This window comes from Zea mays, chromosome 7 (assembly GCF_902167145.1).
Source record: "Zea mays cultivar B73 chromosome 7, Zm-B73-REFERENCE-NAM-5.0, whole genome shotgun sequence".
Taxonomy (NCBI): Eukaryota; Viridiplantae; Streptophyta; class Magnoliopsida; order Poales; family Poaceae; genus Zea; species Zea mays.
This window is the reverse complement of record NC_050102.1, coordinates 125,173,402-125,200,761: the sequence shown is the minus strand read 5'-3', so window position 1 is coordinate 125,200,761 and position 27,360 is coordinate 125,173,402. Positions and strand designations below refer to the sequence as shown.

At 50.7% G+C, this 27,360-nt stretch overlaps 1 protein-coding gene across 1 annotated transcript; it reads left to right on the top strand.

The window, feature by feature from the left end:
• Positions 1-23,435: 23,435 nt before the first annotated feature.
• Positions 23,436-25,843, top strand: LOC100194282 (uncharacterized). The gene is made up of 3 exons (NM_001139321.1): positions 23,436-24,554; positions 24,620-24,780; positions 24,863-25,843. The coding sequence occupies exons 1-3, from the start codon at positions 23,545-23,547 to the stop codon at positions 25,561-25,563; spliced, it is 1,872 nt and encodes a 623-aa protein (NP_001132793.1). The 5' UTR covers positions 23,436-23,544; the 3' UTR covers positions 25,564-25,843.
• Positions 25,844-27,360: the final 1,517 nt, after the last annotated feature.

The window sequence follows — 27,360 nt, the reverse complement described above, 5'->3', positions numbered from 1 at the left end:
GGACCCATGCTTTATTTCTTGTGGGGTCATGGCCTCCGATCCGTATAGGAGGCAGAAAGGAGTAAACCCAGTCGCCCTGCATTCAGTCGTGTTTAGTGCCCAGACTGCCTCGGGTAACAAATCGGTCCATCTGCCCTTTTTTCATCGAGGAGCATCTTTTTGACAGCTGTGAAGATTTTCCCATTGGCGCGTTCCACAACCCCGTTGGACTGCGGATGATAGACTGAGGCGAAGGCAAGCTTGGTGACAATGGAGAAGCAAAAATCCTTGAAGTCTTGGCTGTCAAACTGCTTGTCGTTGTCAACTGTTAGTTCGGACGGTACTCCGAAGCGGCAAACAATGTTTTGCCAAAAGAATTTCTGGGCAGTTTTTGATGTTATTGTGGAAACAGCCCTTGCCTCGATCCATTTGGTGAAGTACTCGACAACGACGAAGGCGAATTTAAGGTTCCCCTGAGCGGTGGGCAGGGGCCCGACAATGTCCAGGCCCCAGCGCTGGAGAGGCCATGTGTGGGCAATCAGCTTTGTATACTGCGAGGGGTTGCTTGACTGAGGAGAAAACTTCTGGCAGGCTTCGCAGGACCTTGTGACCCGATTTGCGGCGCAGATCATTGCGGGCCAGTAAAAGCCTTGGCGGATCACCTTAGCGGCTAGGGCCCTTGGCCCTGCGTGCGAGCCGCACGTGCCGCTGTGGACTTCGCGTAGGATCTAGATGCCCTCGGTTTCGGTGACGCACTTAAGCATTGGCTGACTGACCCCTTTCTTGTAGAGTTGGCCTTCGATCAGTGCGAAGTCTCGGCTTCGATGTCCGAGGCGTTTGGCCTCACTGATGTCAGTTGGATGATAGTACCCCTGTAGGAACAGGGTTATTGGTGTCCGCCAGTCTTCGGTCATGATAAGGTTGACTATGCGGTGGCCCTCGCTGTCATTAGTTATTTGGAGCCCTTCGGGGCTCCGGACGGCTGGCGTGCCGATGACATGAAATAATACGTCGAAGGGCAAGGACTCGCCCCTGGCGGCGGCCTTGGCCAATGCGTCGGCCTCTTCATTCTTGGCCCGATCCACATGCTGCAAGGTGAATCCCTTGAATTGTCTCTCGAGGCTTCGGATGGCCGCGAGGTATTGCATAAGTGCGGGGTCCTTTGCTGCATAGTCTTTCTCGACTTGGCCGGCAACTACCTTGGAGTCTGTTTTGATGATGCAGGTGGTGACTCCGAGGGCCCTTAGCTTGCGGAGGCCGAGGATGACTGCTTCATATTCTGCTATATTATTAGTGCATCTGTCGGATTCCAGAGCGAAGCTGAGTCGTGCTGCATATCTGTGCTTGACCCCGGCTGGTGAGGTGATGACTGCAGCGGCGCCTGCCCCGCATGGCACCATGCGCCGTCGCAATGGATTGTCCAAACCTTTTCTGCGAACGGGTCTGGCTGTGTTATTGGCCCAGTCCAGTCGATGACGAAGTCTGCCAGGACTTGTGACTTGATGGCTGTCCTGGGCTCGAAGCTGATGTGGTAGCCGGATAGTTCGGCTGCCCACTTGGCAATCCTCACCGATGCCTCCGGGTTTTTGAACAATTCGCCGAGTCCCCTGTCTGAGGTGACTCAGACCTTGAATGTTTCGAAGTAGTGGCGCAGTTTGCGCGAAGACATAACGACTGCGTAGGCAATCTTCTCCAGCTCTGTCATGTTGCACTTGGACGGTGTCAGTACTTCGGAGACACGGTAAACAGGGCACTGCCTGACCACGCCCTCAACTGTCTGCTCCTGCACTAGTGCCGCGCTGACCGCATGCGGCGAAGCCGCGACGTAGAGCAATAGGGGGAGCGAGGAGTCGGGGCTTGTGAGGACGGCCAACTCCGATAGGTACTGTTTTAGTGAGGCGAAGGTCGCTGCTTGCTCCGGTCCCCAGGCGAAGTCTTTTGCACCGCGGAGTGTTTTGAGGAAGGGAAGACTTCGCTCAGCGGACCTGGAGATGAATCTGTTGAGAGCGGCCAACCTGCCTGTCAGGCGCTGGACGTCCCTGGCGGACTGCGGAGGCGTCATGTTTACGATGGCCTGGATCTTGGTTGGGTTGGCCTCGATGCCGCGGTGTGATACCAGGTAGCCCAATATTTTGCCTTGGCGAACGCCGAAGACGCACTTTTCCGGGTTTAGGCGGAGTCGTGCGTCTCGCATGTTCGCGAATGTCTCGGCGAGGTCGGCGAGATGGTCCTCCTTGCTCTTCCTGGCGACGACGATGTCGTCGACATATGTAAATATATTTCTGCCAACTTGCCCTTCGAGCACTGTTTTGGTGAGTCTGGAGAAGGTGGACCCGGCGTTCTTGAGTCCCTCCGGCATTCTGATGAAGCAATATGTGCCGAAGGGTGTTATGAAGCTGGTGCTAGCCTTGTCTTCCTCCTTCATGTATATCTGGTGGTAACCGGAGTAGCAGTCGAGGAGTGACATGACCTCGCATCCGGCCGCGCTATCGACTATTTTGTCGATTCGCGACAACGGGAAATTGTCCTTTGGGCAGGCCTTGTTGAGACTGGTGAAGTCTATGCACATTCGCCACTTCCCGTTTTTTTTCTGCACCATTACAACATTGGAGAGCCACGTGGGGTAAGCCACTGGCTCGATGAATTTTGCTTCCAGGAGACGGTGCACCTCCGCCTTGGCGGCCTCTGTCTTTTCATCGGACATTTTGCGAAGCCTCTGCTTTTTTGGTCGCACCGAAGGGTCAATTCCCAAGCTGTGCTCAATTATGGATCGGCTGACTCCGACCAGGTCGAGGGTGGACCAGGCGAAGACATCTTTATTCTTGGACAGGCAGCAGAGGAGTTTCTCTTCTTCATGCGAGGTGAGGTCTTCGCTGATAGTGACTGTCTGCTTGGGCGTGGCCTGATCGAGGGGGACAGTCTTGGTCCCGTCTTGGCTCTGCAGCTGTGCCTTGTCGTGCTGTTTATCGGTTGGGCTGGCGGGCGCGGGGACTTCGCGCTAGGCCGTGAGGCAATGCACGTTTCTCTGACTGGGCACGAAGTCTCGCTCTATGTTGCGCGCCGTCTGTTGGTTGCCGTAGACCGTAATGACGCCTAACGGACCTGGTATCTTCATACATAGGTACAGTCCGTGAATGGCGGCTTTGAACTTATTGATGGAGCCCCGACCCATGATGGCGTTGTATGGATATACCATATCCACGATATCGAAAGTCACTTGCTCACTTCGGGCATTGGGTGCTACACCGAAGGAGAGGGGCAACTCTATTTTGCCGACGGGAAAGGTGCCCTTGCCGCCGAAGCCATACAACGGGTTGTCAGAAGGCTTGAGCAGGCTGTGGCTTATACCCATGCGGTCGAAGGCGTGGAGGAAGATGATGTCCGCCTGAATGCCATTGTCGACTAGGACTTTGTGTAGGTCCCAGCCTGCCACGCTGCAATTGATAACCATAGCGTCGATGTGGGGGGCGCTGCGCTGGTCGACGTCTCGTGCGTCGAAGGTTAGCGGTATGTGGGACCACTTTGTCTGCACGACTGGGCCAGTGACGGCGACATGGTTGATGCTGCGGTGGTGGTCCCGCTTCTGCCGCTTGGTGTCGAAGTCAGTGCTGGACCTCCCAATTATCATGTGAATGACTCCGCGATATGGTTGATCGGCGAAGTTTTCCTGCTTTGGGGCGTGGGGGATGTTTTGATGTTGCTGGTGTGGTGGTGGGGGTGGGGGAGGTACGATTTGTACTTCCTGATGGTGTTGGTAAGCGTGGTGCGGTGGATGCAAGCCGGGGGCGTGGATGTATGGTGGAGGGGGTTGCTGGTAAGTGTGTGCGACAACTCTGGGGTTGTCGGCTGGTTGCGCCTGTGCCATTCTGTCCCTGGTGGCCTTCGTTTCGGGGCAGTCTTTGGTTTGGTGGGCGCAGTCTTCGCCATGGAAGAGGCAGTAGAATCGGCGCGGCGGCTGCGCACGCCCTCGACCCCTACCACGAGTTCCATTTCCGCGGCCCTGGGGGGGATATTCCTGGCGACGAGGGGGGTCAGCAGCGGGGTGCTGGTTGGCGATGTTGTGCACTTGCTGCTGATTGCGGCCGTCTCGACCGGAGTCTGGCTGTGGAGTCCTCGTCCACGTGCGACTGGACTATGGAGCATCTTTGGGTTTCCGCTGCGACTCAACCTTGCGCTGGTGGAGCTCTTCGGATTTTGCATATTTTTCGAAGAGCTGATATAGCTCCTGGAGGTTCTTGGGCGGATCTCTGATACAGTGGCTGTAGAGGACGCCGGCGCGAAGGCCACTGATAGCGTAGTGGATAGCGATCTGATCATCGACTGAGGGCAGCTGTGACTTGAGTGTTAAAAATTTGCGGTAATACTCCCGCAGAGTCTCCTTTTCCAGCTGCTTGCAAAGCGAGAGCTCGGCCAAGGCGTCGGTGTCTGGGCGGTACCCTTGGAAGTTGAGTAGGAACTTATCCCGGAGGCTTCTCCAGGAATCAATGGACAGCGGAGGCAACCTGGTGAACCAGGTGAGAGCTGGGCCCTCCAGGGCGATGATGAAAGACTTCGCCATTGTGGCGTCGTCCCCTCCGGAAGATGCAACGGCTACCTGATAACTCATTATATATTGTGCTGGATCGGTGTTGCCGTTGTACTTGGGATATGCCCCTGCCCGGAAGTTAGCTGGCCAAGGCGTCACTTGCAGGTGTGGCGCCAGGGGACTTCGCTCGTCGAGGTAGTTGACCCCTTGGAATGGCGCGGCGTGCGGGAAGGTATGGTCGCGCTGGGGGAAACGCGGGGCTTCCTGTTGTGCGCGGTCTTGCAGGGGTGGCCCATGCTGCAGGCCGAGGTGGCCTTCGCGCGTGTCTTCCAGTTGTGCGCGCTGCTGGAGGGGTGGCCCGTGCTGCAGGCCAAGGTGGCCTTCGCGCTGCATCAGCGCGATCTCCCGCTCGAGGTCTTGGGCCTTCTGCTCTTCGTCGCGTATCATTTGCCGCACTTTGGCTAGTGATGACACGCGCTGGCGCTTGGCCTCTAGTATCTCTTTCTGCCTCTGGAGATTGCGGTTCTTGAGGCGTAGGGCGCGCAGCTGTAGCTGTTCTTCCGCTGAGACGCCGAGGACTTCGCCATCCTCGGTGAGGTCCGCGCCCTCCAGTGAGGTGAAGCCTGGGGGTAGCTGCGATTGTCCTTCAGGGCCGCAGGTGCGGGGAATGTCGTCTTCGCAGGTGCGGGGAATGTTGTCTTCAGTGGCCTCCTGGTGGGTGGATTGGGTGAGGGCGAGGGCCTTGCCCTTTCTTGCGGCTAGCAGTGCTGCCTTCGCAGCCTCGTCAGCCTTCGGGTTAGCTCTCTTGGGTGCCATCGCGGGTGGTTTTCTCGTAGCACGAACGGTGGGCGCCAAATGTTGGAACTTGCTCTCGGACGCAAGGGGGGCCAACAAGGGTGACGTCAACAGGGTTACGCGCAAGATGGCAATAGCTCTGTTAATCTGGCCTCTCACGGGCACTGTGCGGGGGTATTTATAGGTACCTGAGCGCCCAGCGCCTTGTGTTAAGGACGCATGTGCCCTCAGCTACCTAGATTATCCCCAGAATATTCCCATAAAGCAGGGTTACAGACTGTAATTACAGGAATGCCTTTACAAATTAGGCCCGTAACACGCAGCGGCCTCGCAGGGCCCGTTACAATGGGCCAGAACACACGTGGGCCTCCGAGCTGGACGAGGCCGCACGGTGGGATGACTACGTCGCAGGCCTTCGTCTGATGCCGTATCGAGCGAAGGGTGTCCCTGCCCGTTTTGTCTCCGTCGGACCGGCGACTGCAGCGAAGGCCTCGAGCGAAGGGTGGCGTCTTTGCCTTCGCCCCAACAGTTCTTTCAGTCTGACCATCTGTCTGTGGATGATACGCTGAACTGAAATTTAGATGTGTGCCCAAGGCTTCATGCAACTGCTGCCAGAAATGAGAGGTGAACTGCGTTCCTCTGTCTGACACTATCTTCTTTGGCACACCATGAAGACAAACGATCTGAGACATATACAACTCTGCCAATACTGCACTGCTGTAGTTGGTCTTGACAGGTATGAAGTGGCCTGACTTGGTTAAGCGGTCCACCACTACCCAAATGGAATCGTAGCCGGCTCGAGTGCGAGGCAATCAGACTATGAAATCCATACCGATCTCGTCCCATTTCCACTGAGGAATTTGCAACGGTTGCAACAATCCAGTTGGCCTCTGGTGCTCTGCCTTGATCCACCGACAACTATCACACATAGCCACATGCTCTGCGATTTCCCTCTTCATTCCATACCACCAGAATTTCTTCTTCAGATCCTGATACATCTTCTCACTACCAGGGTGAATCGAATAGGCTGTCTCATGAGCTTCCTTGAGGATCAACTCCCGAATAGACTGGACATTGGGAACACACAAGTGGTCTTTGAACCATATCACACCTCCTGCGTCTTCCCGAAAATCTTTGCCTCTGCCATCTAGAATCAGTCGTCGGATCTCACTGATCTTCTCATCATTCTTCTGTGCTTCTTTGATTTCCCGCTCCAGGGTAGGTTCCAACTCAACTGTGACTCCTCGCGAATTGTTCAAAAATCCGAGACTCAACCTGTCAAACTCCTTGGCCAACTCATAAGGCATCGGACGAGCGACCATCAGATTGATCTGGCTCTTCCTGCTCAAAGCATCTGCCACTACGTTCGCTTTGCCTGGATGGTAATGGATCTCCAACTCATAGTCTTTGATCAACTCTAACCATCTTCGCTGCCTCATATTCAACTCTGACTGAGTGAATATGTACTTCAGACTCTTGTGGTCTGTGTAAACATCGCATTTCTGTCCATACAGGTAGTGCCTCCATGTCTTCAGTGCGTGAACCACTGCTGCCAACTCTAGATCATGGATTGGGTAATTCTTCTCATGAACCTTCAACTGTCGGGACGAGTAAGCCACAACTCTTCCCTCTTGCATCAACACACATCCCAAACCAGTGTAACAAGCATCACAATACACCGAGAAGGGCTTGTGCACATCAGGCAAGACTAAGACAGGCACTGTAGTCAACTTCTCTTTCAGCGCTTCAAAAGCCTCTTGACATTTCTGGGTCCACTTGAACTCGACCTTGTTGCCTAGCAACGCTGTCATTGGTTTCGCAATCTTCGAAAACCCTTCAATGAATCGCCGATAATATCCGGCCATTCCAATGAAGCTCTTGATTCCTCGAGCATCTGTTGGCGCTTTCCAGTTCAGAATGTCTGCCACTTTCTTCGGATCCACAGCCAATCCTTCTTTGTTGATTATGTGACCCAAGAACAGGACTTCACTGATCCAGAATTCACACTTGCTCAACTTTGCATACAACTGGTGCCCTCGCAATCTCTGCAATACCATCCTCAAATGACTTGCATGCTCTTCTTCGCTTTGAGAATAAATCAGAATGTCATCAATGAATACCACCACAAACTTATCAAGATAATCCATGAATACGCTGTTCATCAAGTTCATGAAGAAGGCCGGTGCATTGGTCAAACCAAAAGACATCACAGTGAACTCATACAAACCATACTTGGTAATGAATGTCGTCTTCGGAATATTCGAAGGTCGGATCCTGAGCTGATGATAACCTGACCTCAGATCAATCTTGGAGAACACACTGGCACCTCTCAACTGGTCGAACAGATCTTCTATTCTGGGCAAAGGGTACTTGTTCTTGATCGTGACCTCATTCCGAGCTCGATAATCGATACACATCCTTTTGGTGCCATCTTTCTTCTCCACAAATAGGACGGGGGCGGCCCAAGGCGAGGTGCTTGGCTGAATGTAACCTTTCTCTGACAGCTCATCAATCTGCTTCTTAAGCTCAACCAACTCCGGTCCAGATATTCTGTAAGCTCTCTTAAAGATGGGGGCAGTTCCACTAAGAAGCTCTATGGCAAATTCAACTTTCTGCTCTGGTGGCATACCCGGTAAGTCCTTGGGAAACACATCTGGAAACTCAGACACAATCTTGATCCTCTCAATTGGGTCTGCTTCACTGCTATCGACAGCCATCTGATAACAACTTCCTTTATTCGGCTCAGGCAGGACTAACTCGGTCACCACTTCCTCTCCTAGTGCGGACACCAACTTGATTGTCCTTTTATCACAACTGATAACTGCCTGATACTTATCTAGCCAATTCATCCCTAGGATGGCATCTATTCCCTGAGTACCCATTACTATGAGGTTGGCGGGAAACGCTATCCCCCTTATTTCCACACTTATATTCAAACAAATGCTATCGGCTCGAATTCTACCACCGGCTGAGTCAATTTGAATGGGGGTTGACATGGTAGTTATTGGAAGATTATGTGCTTCTACCCATGATGCAGTAATGAAAGAATGCGTTGCTCCAGTATCAAATAACACTTCTGCAATATGGGAGTCGACTGGGAACATACCTACTATCATGCTGGGGGTCTCCTGAACTGCTTCAGCCTCCAAGTGGTTCAGTCTTCCATGATTGTAGCGTGGCTGAGAGCGGTTGCCTGCTCCGGGCTGAGACACATTCTGCTTTGCTGGGGCATTGGGGTCTGATTGCTGCTGGGCTACCTTCTTCGGACATTGCATCACCTAGTGGCCTTGCTCTCCACAGTGGAAACATGCCCTGTTTCCAACCTGAGCTGGTGCTGCCTGACTGTTCTGCTGGGCTGCTGGGGCAGGAAGACGAGGTGTCTGCTGATTCTGCCTCTGAAACTGACCTCCTCCTGACTGATTGTTGTGACGATTACTAGTGCTGAGGATACTGCCTTTGAAACTGCTGCTGCTGAGGTGGACGTTGGTTCTGCCTGAACTGCTGAGGTTGATTGCCTGAGAAACGAGGACGATTGCTGCTTCCAGGCTGGGGTCCACTGATCTTGCGCTTACGATCCTCCATCTCCTTACGCTTCCTCTCTGTCATGATTGCTCTGTCAATCAGGTGCTGGAATGTCGGGAAGGTATGATTCATCAGTTGGTACTGCAGAGGATCAACCAAGCCTCTTAGGAAACGGTACTGTCGCTTGGCGTCGGTGTTGACATCTTCAGGAGCATAGCGAGACAGCTGCAGAAACCTGTCCCGATACTCACTAACAGACGATGACCCTTGCTTGAGGGCCAGGAACTCCTCCTTCTTCACTATCATCAGACCTGCGGGCACATGGTACTGACAAAAGCTACCTCTGAACTCCTCCCAGGTGATGGTGTTGGGGTTGGCATGGGTGGCGAGATAAGACTCCCACCAAGACTGGGCTGCTCCTCTCAACAGACGGGGACCATACAGGACTTTCTCCCTGTCGTCACACTGAGCGGTATGCAACTCCCGCTCCATAGTGCGCAGCCAGTCTTCAGCATCCATGGGGTCAGAAGAGTGAGCGAACGTTGGTGGATGACCTCTCATGAATTCAGCACGCTTGTCCCTGGGCATCTGAGGCATCTGAGGCTGAGGTGGTGCCTGCTGCTGCTGCTGCTGAATGGCGGCCAGAGTCTGACCGATGGCTTGAACTGCCTGAGTCTGCATCAGAAACATCTGCTCGATGGACATCGGGGGCGGGGGCGGCAGCTGCTGTTGCTGGGGTACCTCTTCCTGTTGAGCGGCTTGCTCCTGCTGAGCACGTCTTCCTCCTCTGCGCCTGTTCTCTGACATCTGCAGAATGCAACCACACATTAGAACTGATCTTGCAAATCTTGCAGCATAAGAAAAGAGTATATAATTCTCCACAACCCTGAACAGATGAGCATCTTCACTGATCTCCAACACAGACCAACACAGCTTCTTAGATAAAGAGGAAAGTGGAATAAAAGGCTTCCCAACTAGATAGCTAACTCCTTTAACATATAACAGGTAAACCAAAATGCAGGGGATACCCACACTCTGGTGACAGTCATTACAAAGATCCAAACCAAACATAGTTCATCATGACAAACATAAAGGCACAGGATATAGCAAACTACCCTGTTTAACTAAGACTAACTAAAAGCGAGACTAACGCTAAGACTGTAGCTTCTACGTATATATTTTGTATTAATTACAAGATCCAACTCTAACGATCTATGGTTCTAGATTTATCTTGGTCTTGCAGTCGGGATTGCCATAAGACTGGCGTCCACGCCGAGGTGAGCGGTACGGGTGCTGAGTCCCGACGGGAGCGGGGGAACCATCATCCAGGTGACGACGTTCCGCGCGCTCAGCCCGCAGCAGGGCGATCTCAGCACGAGCCCTACTCAGCTCGTCTAGTGCATGGTCCAGCTCCGTGTTTAGCACGGCGGCTAGGTTGGATGTGCTGCTCAACCTAGGATTGCCCTCGCCAACAGGTGAGACAATCACGCCTCCTGTGCTGCCAGATAGACGGCGGGGGTAATACTTCAGGTCGAGACCGTCAGCTACCCCACCGAGAACCGAGCAGTAGTGCGAAAGCGCACGCCGTGCAGCATCTTGCATGGCCGCCTCAGCTGAGTCCCGCTCAGAGATGGAATAGTGCTCTGAGCAGGCCTCCGCACCCTGCAGACTGTTCTCCGGACGGCGCACCAAGCAGGTTGCCTCCCAGCGGTCCGGGTAGACCCCGCGACTATGCTGGTAGACCACACAGCGATACTCGATGAACCAAGTACGTCGGTCAAGTGCCCGATGTAGCAGGGTGTCGAGCGCATCATGGAAGTGACACCCGCGAGCAGCGTCGCGAGTGATGGGTCGAGCAACCCATCCTTCCGGCTCCTGGTCAGCAGAAAAGTCGGTGTCGTGGCTCGAGCTATCGTCGCCACCTCCGTCGTCTGGGTCTCCTCCAGCAGCTACTCCAGAGGCTAGGGCGCCCAGTGGTGGTGCAGGGGGCGCCTCCAGGGGAAGCACGGGGGAGCAGCTCCTCACAGACTCTATCTCCTGCTGGAGTGAGAAAGAAGAGCCCTGCTGCTCCTGTCATCGACGTTCCTGCTCCTCATGCAGGCGGTGGTGCAACCTCTCCAAGTGGCTGGACTGTCCGGCCACGGGACGGCGAAGCGGATGCTCAGCAAGGCGGGAGGGTAAGAAGGGGATGACGGACTTTCGTGTAGTGTGTCTAAGACGAGCCATCTACAAAAGACACCGCAAGCAAAAGAGTGAGAACAGAATTAATATGACCAGCAAGTAATGAACCATAAATAAATGAAGGATTAGAATAAAACACAATTTTCAGCAAGGTATAATATATAGTAGAACATAGGTTTTGGTCGATATGACCAACTTTTGAAGGGATATCAAAGTCAAGGCAGGGACAAAGGTCTATAGTCCTTAGAACGACCATTCTAATTTAGGTTAGCAGTCCTACAGTCAGCACGGCTTTGATACCACTTATGTCACACCCGGTTTTAGAAGGCAAACCGAATGTGAACCATGTACGTGCCAGGATCAGCAATTCACGTACACAGCAGTTACATAACATGGACATCATCACATAGTGCTCAAATAGTACTAAAAAGGGAAATAGTAGTCGATTACATCATATGTCTGGGACATCCACATAGTCTTTACAATAAATCAAAGTGCAGAAAATAAACGTAGATAAACGCGGCCTTCACAGGCAGCCGACTGGGGGTTGCCGCTAACCCACGCCTAGAACTCGCCGTAGTCTTGGAATTCCTGGAAGTCTCCTTCCACGGCTTCATCTTCTCCTGAGCAGTGGTTGCAATGCTGACAACCTGGGGATGGGGGGTTTGGTGTGTAGAGCAAGGATGAGTACACATCAACATACTCAGCAAGTATCCTGTTTGGCTGTAGTGGACTAGCTTTATGTGGGGGGTAAGTCAAGCAGTTGCTTTTAGTTGGTCAGATTATTACTTACTAGTAGAAAGCCAGGTTTTAACGTTAACCCAAGTTATTAGCCTGATGTACCCTTTCCAAACGGAAAGAATACCACTTACCAGTACCATAGTCATAACCAGAACCATCAGTCTCATTGCCACCTGTAAACCAAAATGTCTCTGACCAAGTACCACTAATCACTGGAGCTCCCTTGGCCGCTCATAACCGCGAGCACGGCTGATATATCAGTTTTCAAACACTCTGCAGAGGTTGTGCACTTTACCCACAAGCCGTGATTCCCTTTCTGCCCGGAGATCATGACTCTCCATTGATCACTACCAAGGTGACCCAGCAGGGCATCACTACGTAGCCTTTACAAAGATTCCCCGGGGCTGTAGCCGCCCGTTAGGTTTCCTAAATGCACCGCACTCCTCCCCAAGGGGCGAACCCAAACTTGGCAGAGCGAGCCGCATACACCGAGCCCCATTGACGGCACAACGGCTAAGCGAACTACACCCCGGATCCTCTGATTATTCAGCTAAGGGCACCCCATTCCACCCTCATGGTTGCACTGTTTTCCCGGGCGGTCATCCAAAGAACAGGTCCTTACGGAGAGGCACTCGAGAAACCGCTCGAGCCCCCTTGAAGGCCACAAGTATAACATCATAATAAAAGAGAAGGGAAAACATCGTATCATAGATAATCTCATCATGTTCGTTGATTAGAGTTGAGCAATAGCATAAAGCTAAACAATAATAATCCAACCCAAATAGGTAAACAAGGACATGGATAACAAAAGCTAGTAAATCCTTAGGTATAAATGTGTAATGCGAGAGGTGAATTAAAGAATGAATAGGACAGAGATAGCTCAAGGGACACTTGCCTCCACCAACCGACTGCTGCTCAGGGGCTTCTCCTGCGAGTTCCTCGGGCTCTTCAACCAGATCGTTCTCTATGCGGTTGCAAACATACATACATCCATCCATTGAAATTAGGAAACCAACAGTACACCATACTAGAGAACAAGTAGATTAAACATGCATAGCATATGACATGTGATATTGCATTTACCATGGTTAGAAAGAAACGGGGAAAGGTCTCGTAGGGGTTAAAGCTTATGCTCGAGGCGCACTACGGGTAGACGAATAACTAAACGTTACGTGCTCTAGTTCTACTTAGCTTCAATAATAAGGATTAGCTACATGCACTAATGGAAACGTGACCACCTTTAGTAGATTAACATTAAATGAGATAGACGATTAGCTATACAAATTAACTAATGTAACCAATTTCTAAATTGAGTTTCCTATTTTATTAACATGAACAATGTGATTAGCATGCATAAAATATAGGGGGGGTAGACGGACTCGTCCAGGGGTAGACGAAGGCACGACGAGCTGTGCCAAGGCACTGCGCACTACGCGAGCACGCGCGCGAGGCCGCACGCACGCGCCGCGAACTAGCCGTGCGCACGTCGGGGCCGCGCGCTAGCCGAGCTCAAGGCCGCGCACCATAGGCACGATGGGCCGAGCTCGAGGCCGCGCCGGGGCCGTCACGACGCGAGCAAGGCACGCCGGGGCAGGCGGGCGAGCACGGAGCCGAGCGAGGCGAAGCACGGGCGGGGCGGGGCACGGCCGGGGCCGGGACGGCGCGGGGCCGAGGCGGCGTAGCCGGGGGCCGGCGGGGCTAGGGGCGGCGCGACGCCGGGGTTGCGCGGACGGGGCGGGGCCGGGTGCGGGGCGGCTCGGCCGGGGGCGGCGCGAGGTCGGGGCGGGTGTGGCTTGTTGGGGCGGGCACGGGGGCGGCGCGGGGGCGGGTCGCCGGGGCGGGCGCGGGGGCGGCGTGAGGTCAGGGCGGGGGCGGCTCGCCGGAGCGGGCGCGGGGGCGGCGCGGGGGGCGGCTCGCCGGGGCCGAGCGCGCGCGGGGAGGAGGGCGCGGCTCGCCGGGTGGGGCCGAGGCCGGGGAGGGGCGGGGCTCGCCGGGGCGGGCGCCGGCGCGGCTGCGCCGCGGGAGGACGCCGACGGGCAGGGAAGGGGGAGGGAGGGGAGGGAGAAGAGGGGAGGGGGGCCTCGCCGCGGCGAGATCGGCGGCGGCGGCGCGCAGGGGAGAGGGCGGCGGCGGTTAGGGCAGGGGGGAGAGAATGACGGGCGGGGCCCACGGGGAGGGGAGAGGAATTTTGGGGGGAGGGGGGAGGGGGCGCGGTTGGGCCGCTTGGGCCCAAAGCGGGGCGCGCGCGGGGGGCGGCTGGGCCGGCCGGGGCGGCCCATGGCGCGGGGGAGGGAAAGGGGAGGGGGGCGCGGCTGGGCCAGCCGGCTGGGCCGGGCGCGAGGGGGAGGGGGTGGCTGGGCCAAAAATGGGGAAGGAGGGGGAGGGGAGAGAGGAAAGGATTTTCCTTTTTTTCTAAAATCTATTTTTCCTAGATGAATGCATTTACATTTTCAAACAATCAAAAAGGATGCATGGTTCGGCATGGTGCATCAAACAAAATAGAGTATTTTAGGGCTTTGCTTTACATGGGATCTCAGGCCGAATCCCGCTATACTTTGGAAAAGATCAAGGTTTAGCGAGGAGAAAAGGGAAAAGGAAAGGGTAACGCCCGAATTTGGTGGGGGAAAAGAAGGAAAAAATTCTACCCCCAAATTCAGGGCGTTACAGCGGGCTTGGCATCCTTCATCCCAAACCTCTTGAGCAAGTCTTGTGTATAGTTCGTTTGTGAGATGAAGGTGCCATCCTTGAGTTGTTTCACTTGGAACCCAAGGAAGTAGGTCAACTCGCCCATCATCGACATCTCGAATTTCTGAGTCATCACCCTGCTAAACTCTTCACAAGACTTTTGGTTAGTAGAACCAAATATTATGTCATCGACATAAATTTGGCACACAAATAGGTCACCATCACAAGTCTTAGTGAATAAAGTTGGATCGGCTTTCCCAACCTTGAAAGCATTAGCAATTAAAAAGTCTCTAAGGCATTCATACCATGCTCTTGGGGCTTGCTTAAGTCCATAGAGCGCCTTAGAGAGCTTACACACGTGGTCGGGGTACCGTTCGTCCTCAAAGCCCGGGGGTTGCTCTACGTACACCTCTTCCTTGATTGGCCCGTTGAGGAAAGCGCTCTTCACATCCATTTGGAACAACCTGAAAGAATGGTGAGCGGCATAGGCTAACAATATGTGAATTGACTCTAGCCTAGCCACAGGAGCAAAAGTCTCCTCAAAGTCCAAACCTGCGACTTGGGCATAACCTTTTGCCACAAGTCGTGCCTTGTTCCTTGTCACCACCCTATGCTCGTCTTGTTTGTTGCGGAACACCCACTTGGTTCCCACAACATTTTGCTTGGGACGAGGCACCAGTGTCCAAACTTCATTTCTCTTGAAGTTGTTGAGCTCTTCCTGCATGGCCAACACCCAGTCCGGATCTAGCAAGGCCTCTTCTACCCTGAAAGGCTCAATAGAAGAGACAAAACAGTAATGCTCACAAAAATTAACTAATCTAGAGCGAGTAGTTACTCCCTTGCTAATATCACCCAAAATCTGGTCGACGGGATGATCCCTTTGAATCGTCGCTCGAACTTGAGTTGGAGGTGCCGGTTGTGCTTCTTCCTCCATTACATGATCATCTTGTGCTCCCCCTTGATCACACGCCTCCTCTTGATGAACCTGTTCATCGTCTTGAGTTGGGGGATGCACCATTGTTGAGGAAGAAGGTTGATCTTGCTCCTTTTGTTCCTGTGGCCGCACATCTCCAATCGCCATGGTGCGTATTGCGGCCGTTGGAACGTCTTCTTCATCTACATTATCAAGATCAACAACTTGCTCTCTTGGAGAGCCATTAGTCTCATCAAATACAACGTCGCTAGAGACTTCAACCAAACCCGATGATTTGTTGAAGACCCAATACGCCTTTGTATTTGAGTCATAACCTAACAAAAACCCTTCTACAGCTTTGGGAGCAAACTTAGAATTTCTACCTTTCTTCACTAGAATATAACATTTGCTCCCAAATACACGAAAGTAAGACACATTGGGTTTGTTACCGGTTAGAAGCTCATACGAAGTCTTCTTGAGGAAGCGATGAAGGTACACCCGGTTTATGGCGTGGCAAGCCGTGTTCACGGCTTCCGACCAAAAGCGCTCAGGTGTCTTGAATTCTCCAAGCATTGTTCTCGCCATGTCAATGAGTGTCATGTTCTTCCTCTCTACCACACCATTTTGCTGTGGTGTGTAGGGAGCGGAGAACTCGTGCTTGATTCCTTCCTCCTCAAGGTACTCCTCCACTTGAAGGTTCTTGAACTCGGACCCGTTGTCGCTCCTTATCTTCTTCACCTTGAGCTCAAACTCATTTTGAGCTCTCCTTAGGAAGCGCTTGAGGGTCCCTTGGGTTTCAGATTTATCCTGCAAAAAGAATACCCAAGTGAAGCGGGAAAAATCATCAACTATAACAAGATCATACTTACTTCCTCCTATGCTTAGATAGGCGACGGGTCCGAAGAGGTCCGTATGAAGCAACTCCAAAGGTCTTGATGTGGTCATCACATTTTTTGCATGATGAGAGCTTCCCACCTGTTTACCTGCTTGACAAGCTGCACAAGGTCTATCTTTTTCGAAAGTTACATTAGTTAGACCTATCACGTGTTCTCCCTTTAGAAGCTTGTGAAGGTTCTTCATTCCTACATGTGCTAAACGGCGATGCCACAGCCAGCCCATGCTAGTCTTAGCAATTAAGCATGCATCTAGACCAGCCTCCTCTTTTGCAAAATCAACTAAATAAAGTTTGTCGTCTAGTACACCCTTAAAAGCTAATGAACCATCGCTTCTTCTAAAGACAGACACATCTACATTTGTGAATAAACAATTATATCCCATATTGCAAAGTTGACTAACAGACAACAAGTTATATCCAAGTGACTCAACTAAAAACACATTGGAAATGGAGTGCTCGGATGAAATAGCAATCTTTCCTAACCCTTTCACCTTGCCTTGATTCCCGTCACCGAATATGATTGAGTCTTGGGAGTCTTTGTTCTTGACGTAGGAAGAGAACATCTTCTTCTCCCCCGTCATGTGGTTTGTGCATCCGCTGTCGATAATCCAGCTTGATCCCCCGGATGCATAAACCTGCAAGGCAAATTTAGGCTTGGGTCTTAGGTACCCAACTCTTGTTGGGTCCTACAAGGTTAGTGACAATTGTCTTAGGGACCCAAATGCAAGTTTTATCTCCCTTGCATCTTGCCCCTAACTTCCTAGCAATCACCTTCTTATCCTTTCTACAAATAGTGAAGGAAGCATTGCAAGTATGAAAAATTGTAGAAGATTCATAATTTACTTTCCTAGGAACATGAACAACATTTCTTCTAGGCATAGCAATTTTTCTAGCCAACTTTCTATCATGCATAATAGAAGAACTAGAAGCAATCATGGCATGAGAATCAAAAGCATCATAACTTCTATAAACATTCCTAGAATGTCTCCTATCATGATACATGAAAGCATGGTTCTTTTGAGTACTGCTAGCCATAGGGGCCTTCCCTTTCTCCTTGGCGGAGATGGAAGCCTTATGGCTTGTTAAGTTCTTGACTTCCCTCTTGAAGCCAAGAACATCCTTAATTGAGGGGTGTCTACCAATCGTGTAGGCATCCCTTGCAAATTTTAGTTTGTCAAATTCACTCTTGCTAGTCTTAAGTTGGGCATTAAGACTAGCCACTTCATCATTCAAATTAGAAATTGAAACTAGATGTTCACTACAAGCATCAACATTAAAATCTTTACACCTATTGCAAATTGCAACATGTTCTACACAAGATGTTGATTTATTAGCTATTTCTAACTTAGCATTCAAATCATCATTTATGCTCTTTAAGCTAGAAAAAGAGTTATGGCATGTAGACAATTCACAAGAAAGCATTTCATTCCTTTTAATTTCTAAAGCAAGGGATTTTTGTGCCTCTACAAACTTATCATGTTCTTCATACAAAAGATCCTGTTGCTTTTCTAATAACCTATTCTTATCATTCAATGCATCAATTAATTCATTAATCTTATCAACCTTAGTTCTATCTAGGCCCTTGAATAAACATGAATAGTCTATTTCATCATCGCTAGATTCTTCATCACTTGAGGAAGCGTAAGTACTAGTATTATGAGTGCTTACCTTCTTTTCCCTTGTCATGAGGCAGGTGTGATGCTCGTTGGGGAAGAGGGCCGACTTGTTGAAGGCGGTGGCGACGAGTCCTTCGTTGTCGGAGTCGGACGACGAACAATCCGAGTCCCACTCCTTTCCAAGGTGTGCCTCGCCCTTAGCCTTCTTGTAAGCCTTCTTCTTTTCCCTCTTCTTCTCTTGTTCCTGGTCACTATCATTATCGGGACAATTAGCGATAAAATGACCAATCTTACCACATTTGAAGCATGAGTGCTTCCCCTTCGTCTTGGTCTTGTTGGGATGCTCCTTGCGACCCCTTAGCGCCGTCTTGAAACGCTTAATGATGAGGGCCATCTCTTCCTCATTGAGTCCCGCCGCCTCAACTTGTGCCACCTTGCTAGGTAGCACTTCCTTGCTCCTCGTTGCTTTGAGAGCCACGGTTTGAGGCTCGTGGATTGGCCCGTTCAACGCATCGTCAACGTATCTTGCCTCCTTGATCATCATCCGCCCGCTTACAAACTTTCCAAGTATCTCCTCGGGCGTCATCTTGGTGTACCTAGGATTCTCACGAATATTGTTCACAAGATGTGGATCAAGGACAGTAAAAGACCTTAGCATTAGGCGGACGACGTCGTGGTCCGTCCATCGCGTGCTTCCATAGCTCCTTATTTTGTTGACGAGGGTCTTGAGCCGGTTGTACGTTTGGGTTGGCTCCTCGCCCTTGATCATTGCGAATCTCCCAAGTTCGCCCTCCACCAACTCCATCTTGGTGAGCATGGTGACGTCGTTCCCCTCATGTGAGATTTTGAGGGTGTCCCAAATCTGCTTGGCGTTATCCAAGCCGCTCACCTTATGGTATTCATCCCTGCACAATGAAGCTAGAAGAACAGTAGTAGCTTGTGCATTTTTGTGAATTTGCTCATTAATGAACATGGGACTATCCGTACTATCAAAGTGCATTCCATTTTCTACTATCTCCCATATACTTGGATGGAGAGAGAACAAGTGGCTACGCATTTTGTGACTCCAAAATCCGTAGTCCTCTCCATCAAAGTGGGGGGGTTTACCGAGGGGAATGGAAAGCAAATGAGCATTGGAACTTTGCGGAATATGAGAATAATCAAAGGAAAAGTTTGAATTAACCGTCTTCTTTTTCTCGTAGTCGTTGTCGTCGTCCTTTTGGGAAGAGGAAGATTCGTCGCTATCGTAGTAGACTATCTCCTTGATGCGCCTTGTTTTCTTCTTCCTCCCGTCTTTTCTTTTGTGGCTCGAGCCTGAGTCAGTAGGCTTGTCATCCTTTGGATCATTGACGAAGGACTCCTTCTCCTTATCATTGACCACCATCCCCTTGCCCTTAGGATCCATCTCTTCGGGCGATTAGTCCCTTTCTTGAAGAGAACGGCTCTGATACCAATTGAGAGCACCTAGAGGGGGGTGAATAGGTGATCCTGTAAACTTGAAACTTAGTGCCACAAAACTTGATTAGGAGTTAGCACAATAAAGCCAAGTGGCTAGAGAAGAGTTCTTGCACAACACGATAACCACAAGAATATCAACACAGAGATGGCACATGTTTATCCCGTGGTTCGACCAAGTCCAACACTTGCCTACTCCACGTTGTGGCGTCCCAACGGACGAGGGTTGCAATCAACCCCTCTCAAGCGGTCCAAAGACCCACTTGAATATCACGGTGTTTTGCTTTCACTTTACTATATCCCGCTTGCGAGGAATCTCCACAACTTGGAGCCTCTCGCCCTTACAAAGATGTTCACAAAGAAGCACGGAAGTAAGGATGGGATGAGCAACGCACACAAGACACAAAATCAGAGCAACACACGCACACAAGTCACAACACGAGCTCTTAACACAACTCAAAGAGTTCTCTACTCAAATGGAGCTCTAGTTGCTATCACAAAGAATCGAATGCGCGGAATTGAAGTCTTGGTGCTTAGGAATGCTTAGAGAATGCTTGGTTGTGTCCTCCATGCGCCTAGGGGTCCCTTTTATAGCCCCAAGGCAGCTAGGAGCCGTTGAGAGCATTCCAGGAAGGCAATTCTTGCCTTCTGTCGCCTGGCGCACCGGACAGTCAGGTGCACCACCGGACACTATCCGGTGCGGATTTCTTTCCTTCTTTTGCGAAGCCGACCGGTTGAGATTCAGAGCCGTTGGCGCACCGGACACTGTCCGGTGCACACCGGACAGTCCGGTGCCCCCTTTCTGACTGTTGGCTCTGCCACGCATCGCGCGCGGATTACGCGACCGACCGTTGGCCCGGCCGACTGTTGGCTCACCGGACAGTCCGGTGATTTATAGTCGTACGCCGTCGACGAAATCCCGAGAGCAGCCAGTTGACAGACGCCAGCCTGGCGCACCGGACACTGTCCGGTGCACCACCGGACAGTCCGGTGCACCCAGACCGAGCAGTCTTTTTGGTTGTACACAGCCAACTTCTCCATAATTGTTTCTCCTGTTTCTAGCACTTAGACACAATACATTAGTCTTCAAAACAATGTACTAAGTCTAGAAACATACCTTTAATCTTGATTTGCACTTCTTGAGTCCTTGGCACAATTTAACACTTAGACACTTGTGTTGGACACTTAATCACCAAAATACTTAGAAATGGCCCAAGGGCACATTTCCCTTTCAAATCCACTATAGTCCTAGATGCTTTCAATCTCTCCCTTTTGTTTATTATATGTACTTAAAACATGTGAACTTAGCATAAGTATGGGATTAACAAGATTATAATAAAACATAACGAACAAGAAATGACCAAGTGACATGATATTTATATACAAGGAAAGTGTGCATACGAATGTCATGGGATCTCATACAACATATAGTCACACATATAATACAATGTACAAAAGTAAATGTTAACGATGAAAGAGTCACACACAAAGAACGAGTCCATCTCACATGCTCCTCTTTAGTCTAATATACTTTTTCCCTCTTCCTCTTTAGTGACAAGCAAAAAACATAAGGGTCTGGAGGTGGTGAAAAGGTAGATGTGTTAGGCAATGAGACATGTGTAGTGAGATTGTACTACTACATATAGGGTGTATCATCTGAATCTATCCAATCGGTAGTTGTATGACGTTCTATCTTAGGTCCAGTTGTGTTGAGTCTGAGTAGAGTACTCTAGAACTATATCAGTGGGCTTAGCCTCCACAAAAGTGCCTTAATGATGGTTGCAACTAGGACTAAAAGACACCTTTAGTTCGAGTTTATCTCTCACACTAGGAGTAAAGGTATCGATTGTTTTAAATTGGGACTAATATCACTTTTAGTCCAAGTTGTCAATTTAGTCGAGACTAAAAATGTTTTACAAAAGCTTATTTCTTTAATACTGATGGCTGATCATACCTAAAGTATATCTTGTAGCAACACATTGGATGGATATCCATCACTTTGAGTTAACCATCAAAGTAACAGCTCATTGGGAAATTGTATTGGCACCATGCCACATTTAGCCTATAAGAACTCTCCTTCAAGGCGAAGTTTTCTTGTTGAGATTGATTCCTTGTATCAAGTCTCTGTCTCTACATCACAAATCCTGCTACTTAGCTAGGACCCTAACATGTACCTTTATGGCTTTATCATTGATGGTTCACATTCAACCCACGGTCATAATTGCTTCTCTAGCATGTTCCTGACAAGTCATATCCCCTAGGCGAGCCCATTCCAAAATATCTAGTGCCACTAGTAGAGAATAAACCTTTGATTTGGTATATTAATCCTAACTAGAATTAGACTAAAGACTAATGTGAGAATTAGTTCTAGGTCTATGATTTTTGAGCGACGAGGAGTCTTTAATTCCGGTTGATGCACAAAATCAATTTGGACGGACTAGATTGCTTCAATCCTCTCCACTTCAACTTCAAGAGTGAGTATTAATGGGGTTCCTAATCCGCCCATTTGTCACGAGAGAGGCCTCAGGCATGGGGACCCCCTCTCACCACTACTTTTTGTCTTGGCGATAAACCCCTTGCAGAAAATCCTGAATATTGCCTCGGAGACTGGTGCACTAACCAAATTGGGTGGGCATTCCCCACCCTAAGGATTTCCCTATTTGCAAATGATGTGGCCTTATTTGTTAAGTTGATTAAAAGGAAATCGAGTCAATTGTTAGGGTACTAACCTTATTTGGTGAGGCTACTAGTTTGGTGACAAAATTTTGAAAGTCCATGATCGTCCCGATCCGTTGCTAGGGACTCCCGCTTGATGACATCATTGGCTACTTTCCAGCTAGAAGAGCAGCCTTCCCCATTCGATACCTAGGTCTCCCACTCTGCACATCTAGGCTCAGGAAAGGAGACTTCCAGTTCTTGGTGGACAAGGTTTTAAGCAAGTTAAGTAGTTGGAAGGGAGAAATTTCTCGGTGGCGGATCATTTAACTCTTGTTAAATCGGTGATTACCTCACAACCAATCTACCTACTTTTCGCACTCAATGCTCCCAAGCAAATTCTGGCTATTATCGACTCTAGAAGGAGATAATTCCTTTGGGCTAGTTTTGAAACGCTGAAAGGCGGAAAATGCAAGGTTAATTGGAAGCATGTGGTGAGACTAAAGGTTCTTGGTGGCTTGGGGGTCCTTCACTTGGGCTCTTTCGCGCGTGCCTTACGTGTGCGGTGGCTACGACATAATTGCATCTCCTCATGTACATCCTAGGGCAATTGGGAGTTACCTTGCACCAAGACTGATAAACTTATGTTTGCGGCATCAACAGATATTGTGATTGGTGATGGCTCTAAAATATCATTATAGGATAGTGCCTGGGTTGGTGGGATGAGGGCCAAAGATCTGGCGCCTCGCCTATTTACCATATCAAGAAATAAGAATAAATCTTTGGTAGGTGCGGTAAGAAGCAATGCCTAGATCACTGATCTTGACTTGCTCGATAGAATAATTAATTCTCACCGTATTCACGAGTTCTACACTCTCTTGTCCCATGTCCAAAAGATCCAACTCCGACTAGGGTATGAAGATGTCATTAATTGGAAATTCACTTCAGACCATCGCTACACAGTAAATCGGCATATCAGGCTCAATTCTTTGGATCGACTTGCACAAAGTTTGACCTGTTCATATGGAAGGTTTGGGTGCCCCCCTAAGTGCAAGTTTTTTAGTTAGGTAGCTATTCAAAATTGAATCTAGACGGCCGATCATTTAGCAGCCATAAATTGGCCACATGCATCATATATGCATGGGGCCCTGGAGTCTAGGATACATCTTATCGTTGAATGTGAGTTCTCTAAACGGATTTGTGAGGACATTGTTGTTTAGATGACTATTGAGGACCTTAAGCCGTTCCACGCTCATTGTTGTCCTGGTGGGAGAGATCGGCCATGTTGGCGGGATGCAAAAGGAAAGTCCTGAGATCGTTGTGGACTTGTGGCGTGGCAAAATGAATCCAAGAAATAACGAACTCCCAAACATAGCCTCCACAAACGTCTCCCCACCCTTCTTTCCCCGGAACAATCCACAGTCCCCAAATAAACCTGTCTCGCCATTGCCTCCCGCCCTTGCTCCATCCTCTCTGCCTTGGGCGATGGAAGGCAGAGGGTGACGGCCAGGAGGAAGCGGTCAATAAAAGACAAAAAAAAATTTGCCCAAAAAAGGACTAGAATAACAGCTCCGATCCGACCATGTCGTCGTCGGCGTTCGGCGACTTCGGTCCGCTCACCGAGCGCCGCCGCGCCGAAAAGGCGCGGCAGCAGCGCAGGCGCATCATGATCGCCGCCGGGACTATCTCCATCATCATCATACTCATCGCAATGGGCAGCGCCGCGGTCATGTACAGCGGGAAGAAGTCGTCCAGCGACGGTGGCCACAAGTCTGCTTCCAAAGGCAAGTCGAGCGGCGGGTCAGACTCGGACTCGGGAGCGGAAGCGGAAGCGGAATCGGAATCGGAATCGGGGTCGGAATCGAAGACGAATCTGAAGGCCGTGTCCAAGAGCATCAAGGCGATGTGCTCGCAGACGGACTACACGGACGCGTGTGAGAAGAGCCTTGGCAAGGCCGCGAACGCCAGCTCGTCGTCGCCCAAGGACATCATCCGCAGTGCTGTGGAGGTGATCGGCGACGCGATCGGCCAGGCGTTCGACCGCGCCGATCTGATCCTGAGCAACGACCCACTCGTGAAGGGCGCTGTCGCCGACTGCAAGGAGGTGTTCGCGGACGCCAAGGATGACCTCAACAGCACGCTCAAGGGCGTCGACGACAAGGACGGCATCGCCAAGCAGAGCTACCAGCTGCGCATCTGGCTCAGCGCCGTGATCGCGAACATGGAGACGTGCGTCGACGGGTTCCCCGATGACGAGTTCAAGGCCAAGGTGAAGGAGTCGTTCAACGATGGGAAGGAGCTCACTAGCAACGCCCTGGCGCTCATCGAGAAGGGGTCATCGCTCCTCTCTGTGCTAAAGGGCGGCTCGAAACGACGGTTGCTCGAGGAGGAGGGAGAACCGGCGCAAGCCGGGCCTGCACTCGACAAGGACGGCATCCCGGAGTGGGTGCCCGACGGTGAGCGGAGGGTGCTCAAAGGCGGCGGCTTCAAGAGCACACTCACGCCAAATGTGGTGGTGGCGAAGGACGGCAGCGGCAAGTTCAAGACCATCAACGAGGCGCTCGCCGCCATGCCAAAGACCTACGACGGAAGGTAGACAAGGTGGTTGGTAGTGCACAGTGTTTATAACGTGTTGGTGAATCGTCGTTCTCCTATAGATACGTGATCCAAGTGAAGGAGGGAGTGTACGAGGAGTACGTGACCATCACCAAGACTATGAAGAACGTGACCTTCTTAGGTGACGGCTCCAAGAAGTCCATCGTCACCGGCAAGAAGAGCTTCGCCGACGGGATCACGACTTTCAAGACTGCAACCTTCAGTAAGGACGACGATGGGCCTCCTCAACCTCCTCAAATGCAACAACTGACGCCCCCCATGATGTGTTGTTGTTTGGTTCGTAGCTGCGCAAGGCGACGGATTCATGGCGATCGGGATGGGGTTCCAAAACACGGCCGGCGCGGAGAAGCACCAGGCGGTGGCGCTGCTGGTGCAGTCGGACAAGTCCATCTTCCTCAACTGCAAGATGGACGGGTTCCAGGACACGCTGTACGCGCACTCCAAGGCGCAGTTCTACCGCAACTGCATCATCTCAGGCACTGTGGACTTCATCTTCGGCGACGCGGCGGCGGTGTTCCAGAACTGCATCCTGGTGCTGCGCCGCCCGATGGACAACCAGCAGAACATCGCGACCGCGCAGGGCCGCGCGGACGCGCGCGAGGCCACGGGGTTCGTGCTCCAGAAGTGCGAGTTCCAGGCCGAGGCCGCGCTCCGGGACTCCGGGCGCCCGCCCATCCGCAACTACCTGGGCCGGCCGTGGCGCGAGTGCTCGCGCACCATCGTCATGGAGTCGGAGCTCCCGGACTTCATCGACAAGGCGGGGTACTTGCCCTGGAACGGCGACTTTGGGCTCAAGACGCTGTGGTACGCCGAGTTCGGCAACACAGGGCCCGGCGCCAACACGGCGGGGCGCGTCAGCTGGCCGGGGTTCAAGAAGGTGATCAGCAAGGCGGACGCCACCAAGTTCACGGTCGAGAACTTCCTGCACGCCCAGCCATGGATCGATCCCACAGGCACGCCGGTGAAGTACGACCTGTTCACATGAGGACACAGCTGGACCGGGGATCGGATCGGAGGGAAGTTCACGGTGGGGGATCGGAGACCAGCGCGGCAGAATGCATGCACTTGGTTCGTTGAATCGTTGGGTGTCGGAGGCAAGGGGGAGGACCGATCACTGCATACACGAGTGGAAAATGCTACTGCTGTTCAGTTTAAGTTCGCGTTGTACTTGTATGTATAGTGGCTGCTACTTATGTGAGTTTTGTACCTGTACTGTACATGAAGTCTCTTTTCTTTTATATACCATGGCTAAGGGGGTGTTGACTAAGTTTCATCCGTGTGGTGTTTCAACGTTAACTATGAATATTAAATATAGTTTAAATATAAACTAATTATATAGATAAAGACTAAACAGCGAGAGGATTTTATTAAGACTAAGTAATCTATTATTAGCAAATGTTTATTGTATCATCACAAGAAATAATTAATTAATTGGATTTAATAGTTCGTCTTGCCGTTTAATACTTATTATATGTGTAGTTAGTTTTATAATTAAATTATATTTAATACTCATAATTGTCATCTAAACATCTAATGTAATACATACTAAATTTTAGTTAGAAAACCAAACACCTCTTAAGACTGTCTCCAACAGTCCACATATATGGTCATCCAAAACATTGTTTTGTATTGTAGATTGTACTGTTCGCAGAGTGAAGTTTAAATATAGGGATGGGTAAGCTGCTGAAGATAGCCTAAGTCTCAGTATTGCGGATTAATTTGGGGGGTTTTATGGAGGATGAACAAGTACATGTAGTGTATGATTGGCAATTGGCATGTTTCTATAGAAAGAATTGCATATCTAAGACTCTAAATATTGCGCTTTGCACTTTCATCATTCGAATCATTTACTTTGCAAGTTACAACTAGTAAAATGCTCATTGTGGGAGTTGCTTGTTGTCTCGCTGTCCTCACGCATCCCGACAGACAGGGGTGGACCCATAGGGGGGTCTGGGTGGGCCCTATCACACCCTAAGCCAAGCCCACCGGGGACCCCATCCGGCCATCCCGTTCGGCCGACGTGACGCCCGAGCCCGACGGCTGTTCCAACTTCTCTCCGATCGTTCGGCTTCCCACTTTCCCGGTTCCCACACTCACAAGGCAACAACAAGATGATTGTTCCTGGTGGGCTGGCGGCTGGCTTCCTGCGCGGCCAGTCGGGCGAGTCCTCGCCAGAGTTGAGCGCGTTGAACCTGCTTGACGGCGTGGAGCCGTGGAGGTAGAAGTCGGGGCGGAACCGCGAAAGAGGAGCTTGACTGCTAGTGCTTCTCTGCTTGAGGAGGCGGATGTTGAAGAGGTAGTCGTCCTGTCCTTCAGTTCCTGGCGAAGTCTTCTTGTTGCTGCCTGTATGGCTGTATGGATAGAGTTTTGTTGATGTGTTCGTGTGCAACGGGATTTTTTTTGCTAGGGGCCTTTTCTAGCTATGAAATCTGTGTCGCGGAACTTTTTCATTTTTTGTTGAATTTTTTCTAACAAAATGTGTGTGTCTATATATATTATTATTGATTTTTGTCTCATTGATTATTGATTCACTACCATTATTTTTGTAGTAACTAAAATATGAAGAAGCAGGGAGATATTGCCTCTCTTTTTGCAATCATGCTGCAAAGAAACAGAAGTTTATTGCTTCTTTTCATTATCTCCGGATGTTACTCAAGCGTCGACACATCAAGAACAAGAGGAAGAAAGGATAAATGAAGAAATTGTGAATCCAATGCCATCTGCACCACCACCGCCAACACTTTATGATGTCAGTCGTCTTCCACATGATCCAGGTGAAAGA

What these genes read in the sequence shown, in the direction of transcription:
- LOC100194282 (NM_001139321.1), top strand. Translation starts at nt 23,545, where the DNA reads ATGTCGTCGTCGGCGTTCGGCGACTTCGGTCCGCTCACCGAGCGCCGC. An exon ending in CCAAAGACCTACGACGGAAG is followed by an intron (nt 24,555 to 24,619) that starts GTAGACAAGGTG and finishes GTTCTCCTATAG; the next exon opens with ATACGTGATCCAAGTGAAGG. An exon ending in TTTCAAGACTGCAACCTTCA is followed by an intron (nt 24,781 to 24,862) that starts GTAAGGACGACG and finishes TTTGGTTCGTAG; the next exon opens with CTGCGCAAGGCGACGGATTC.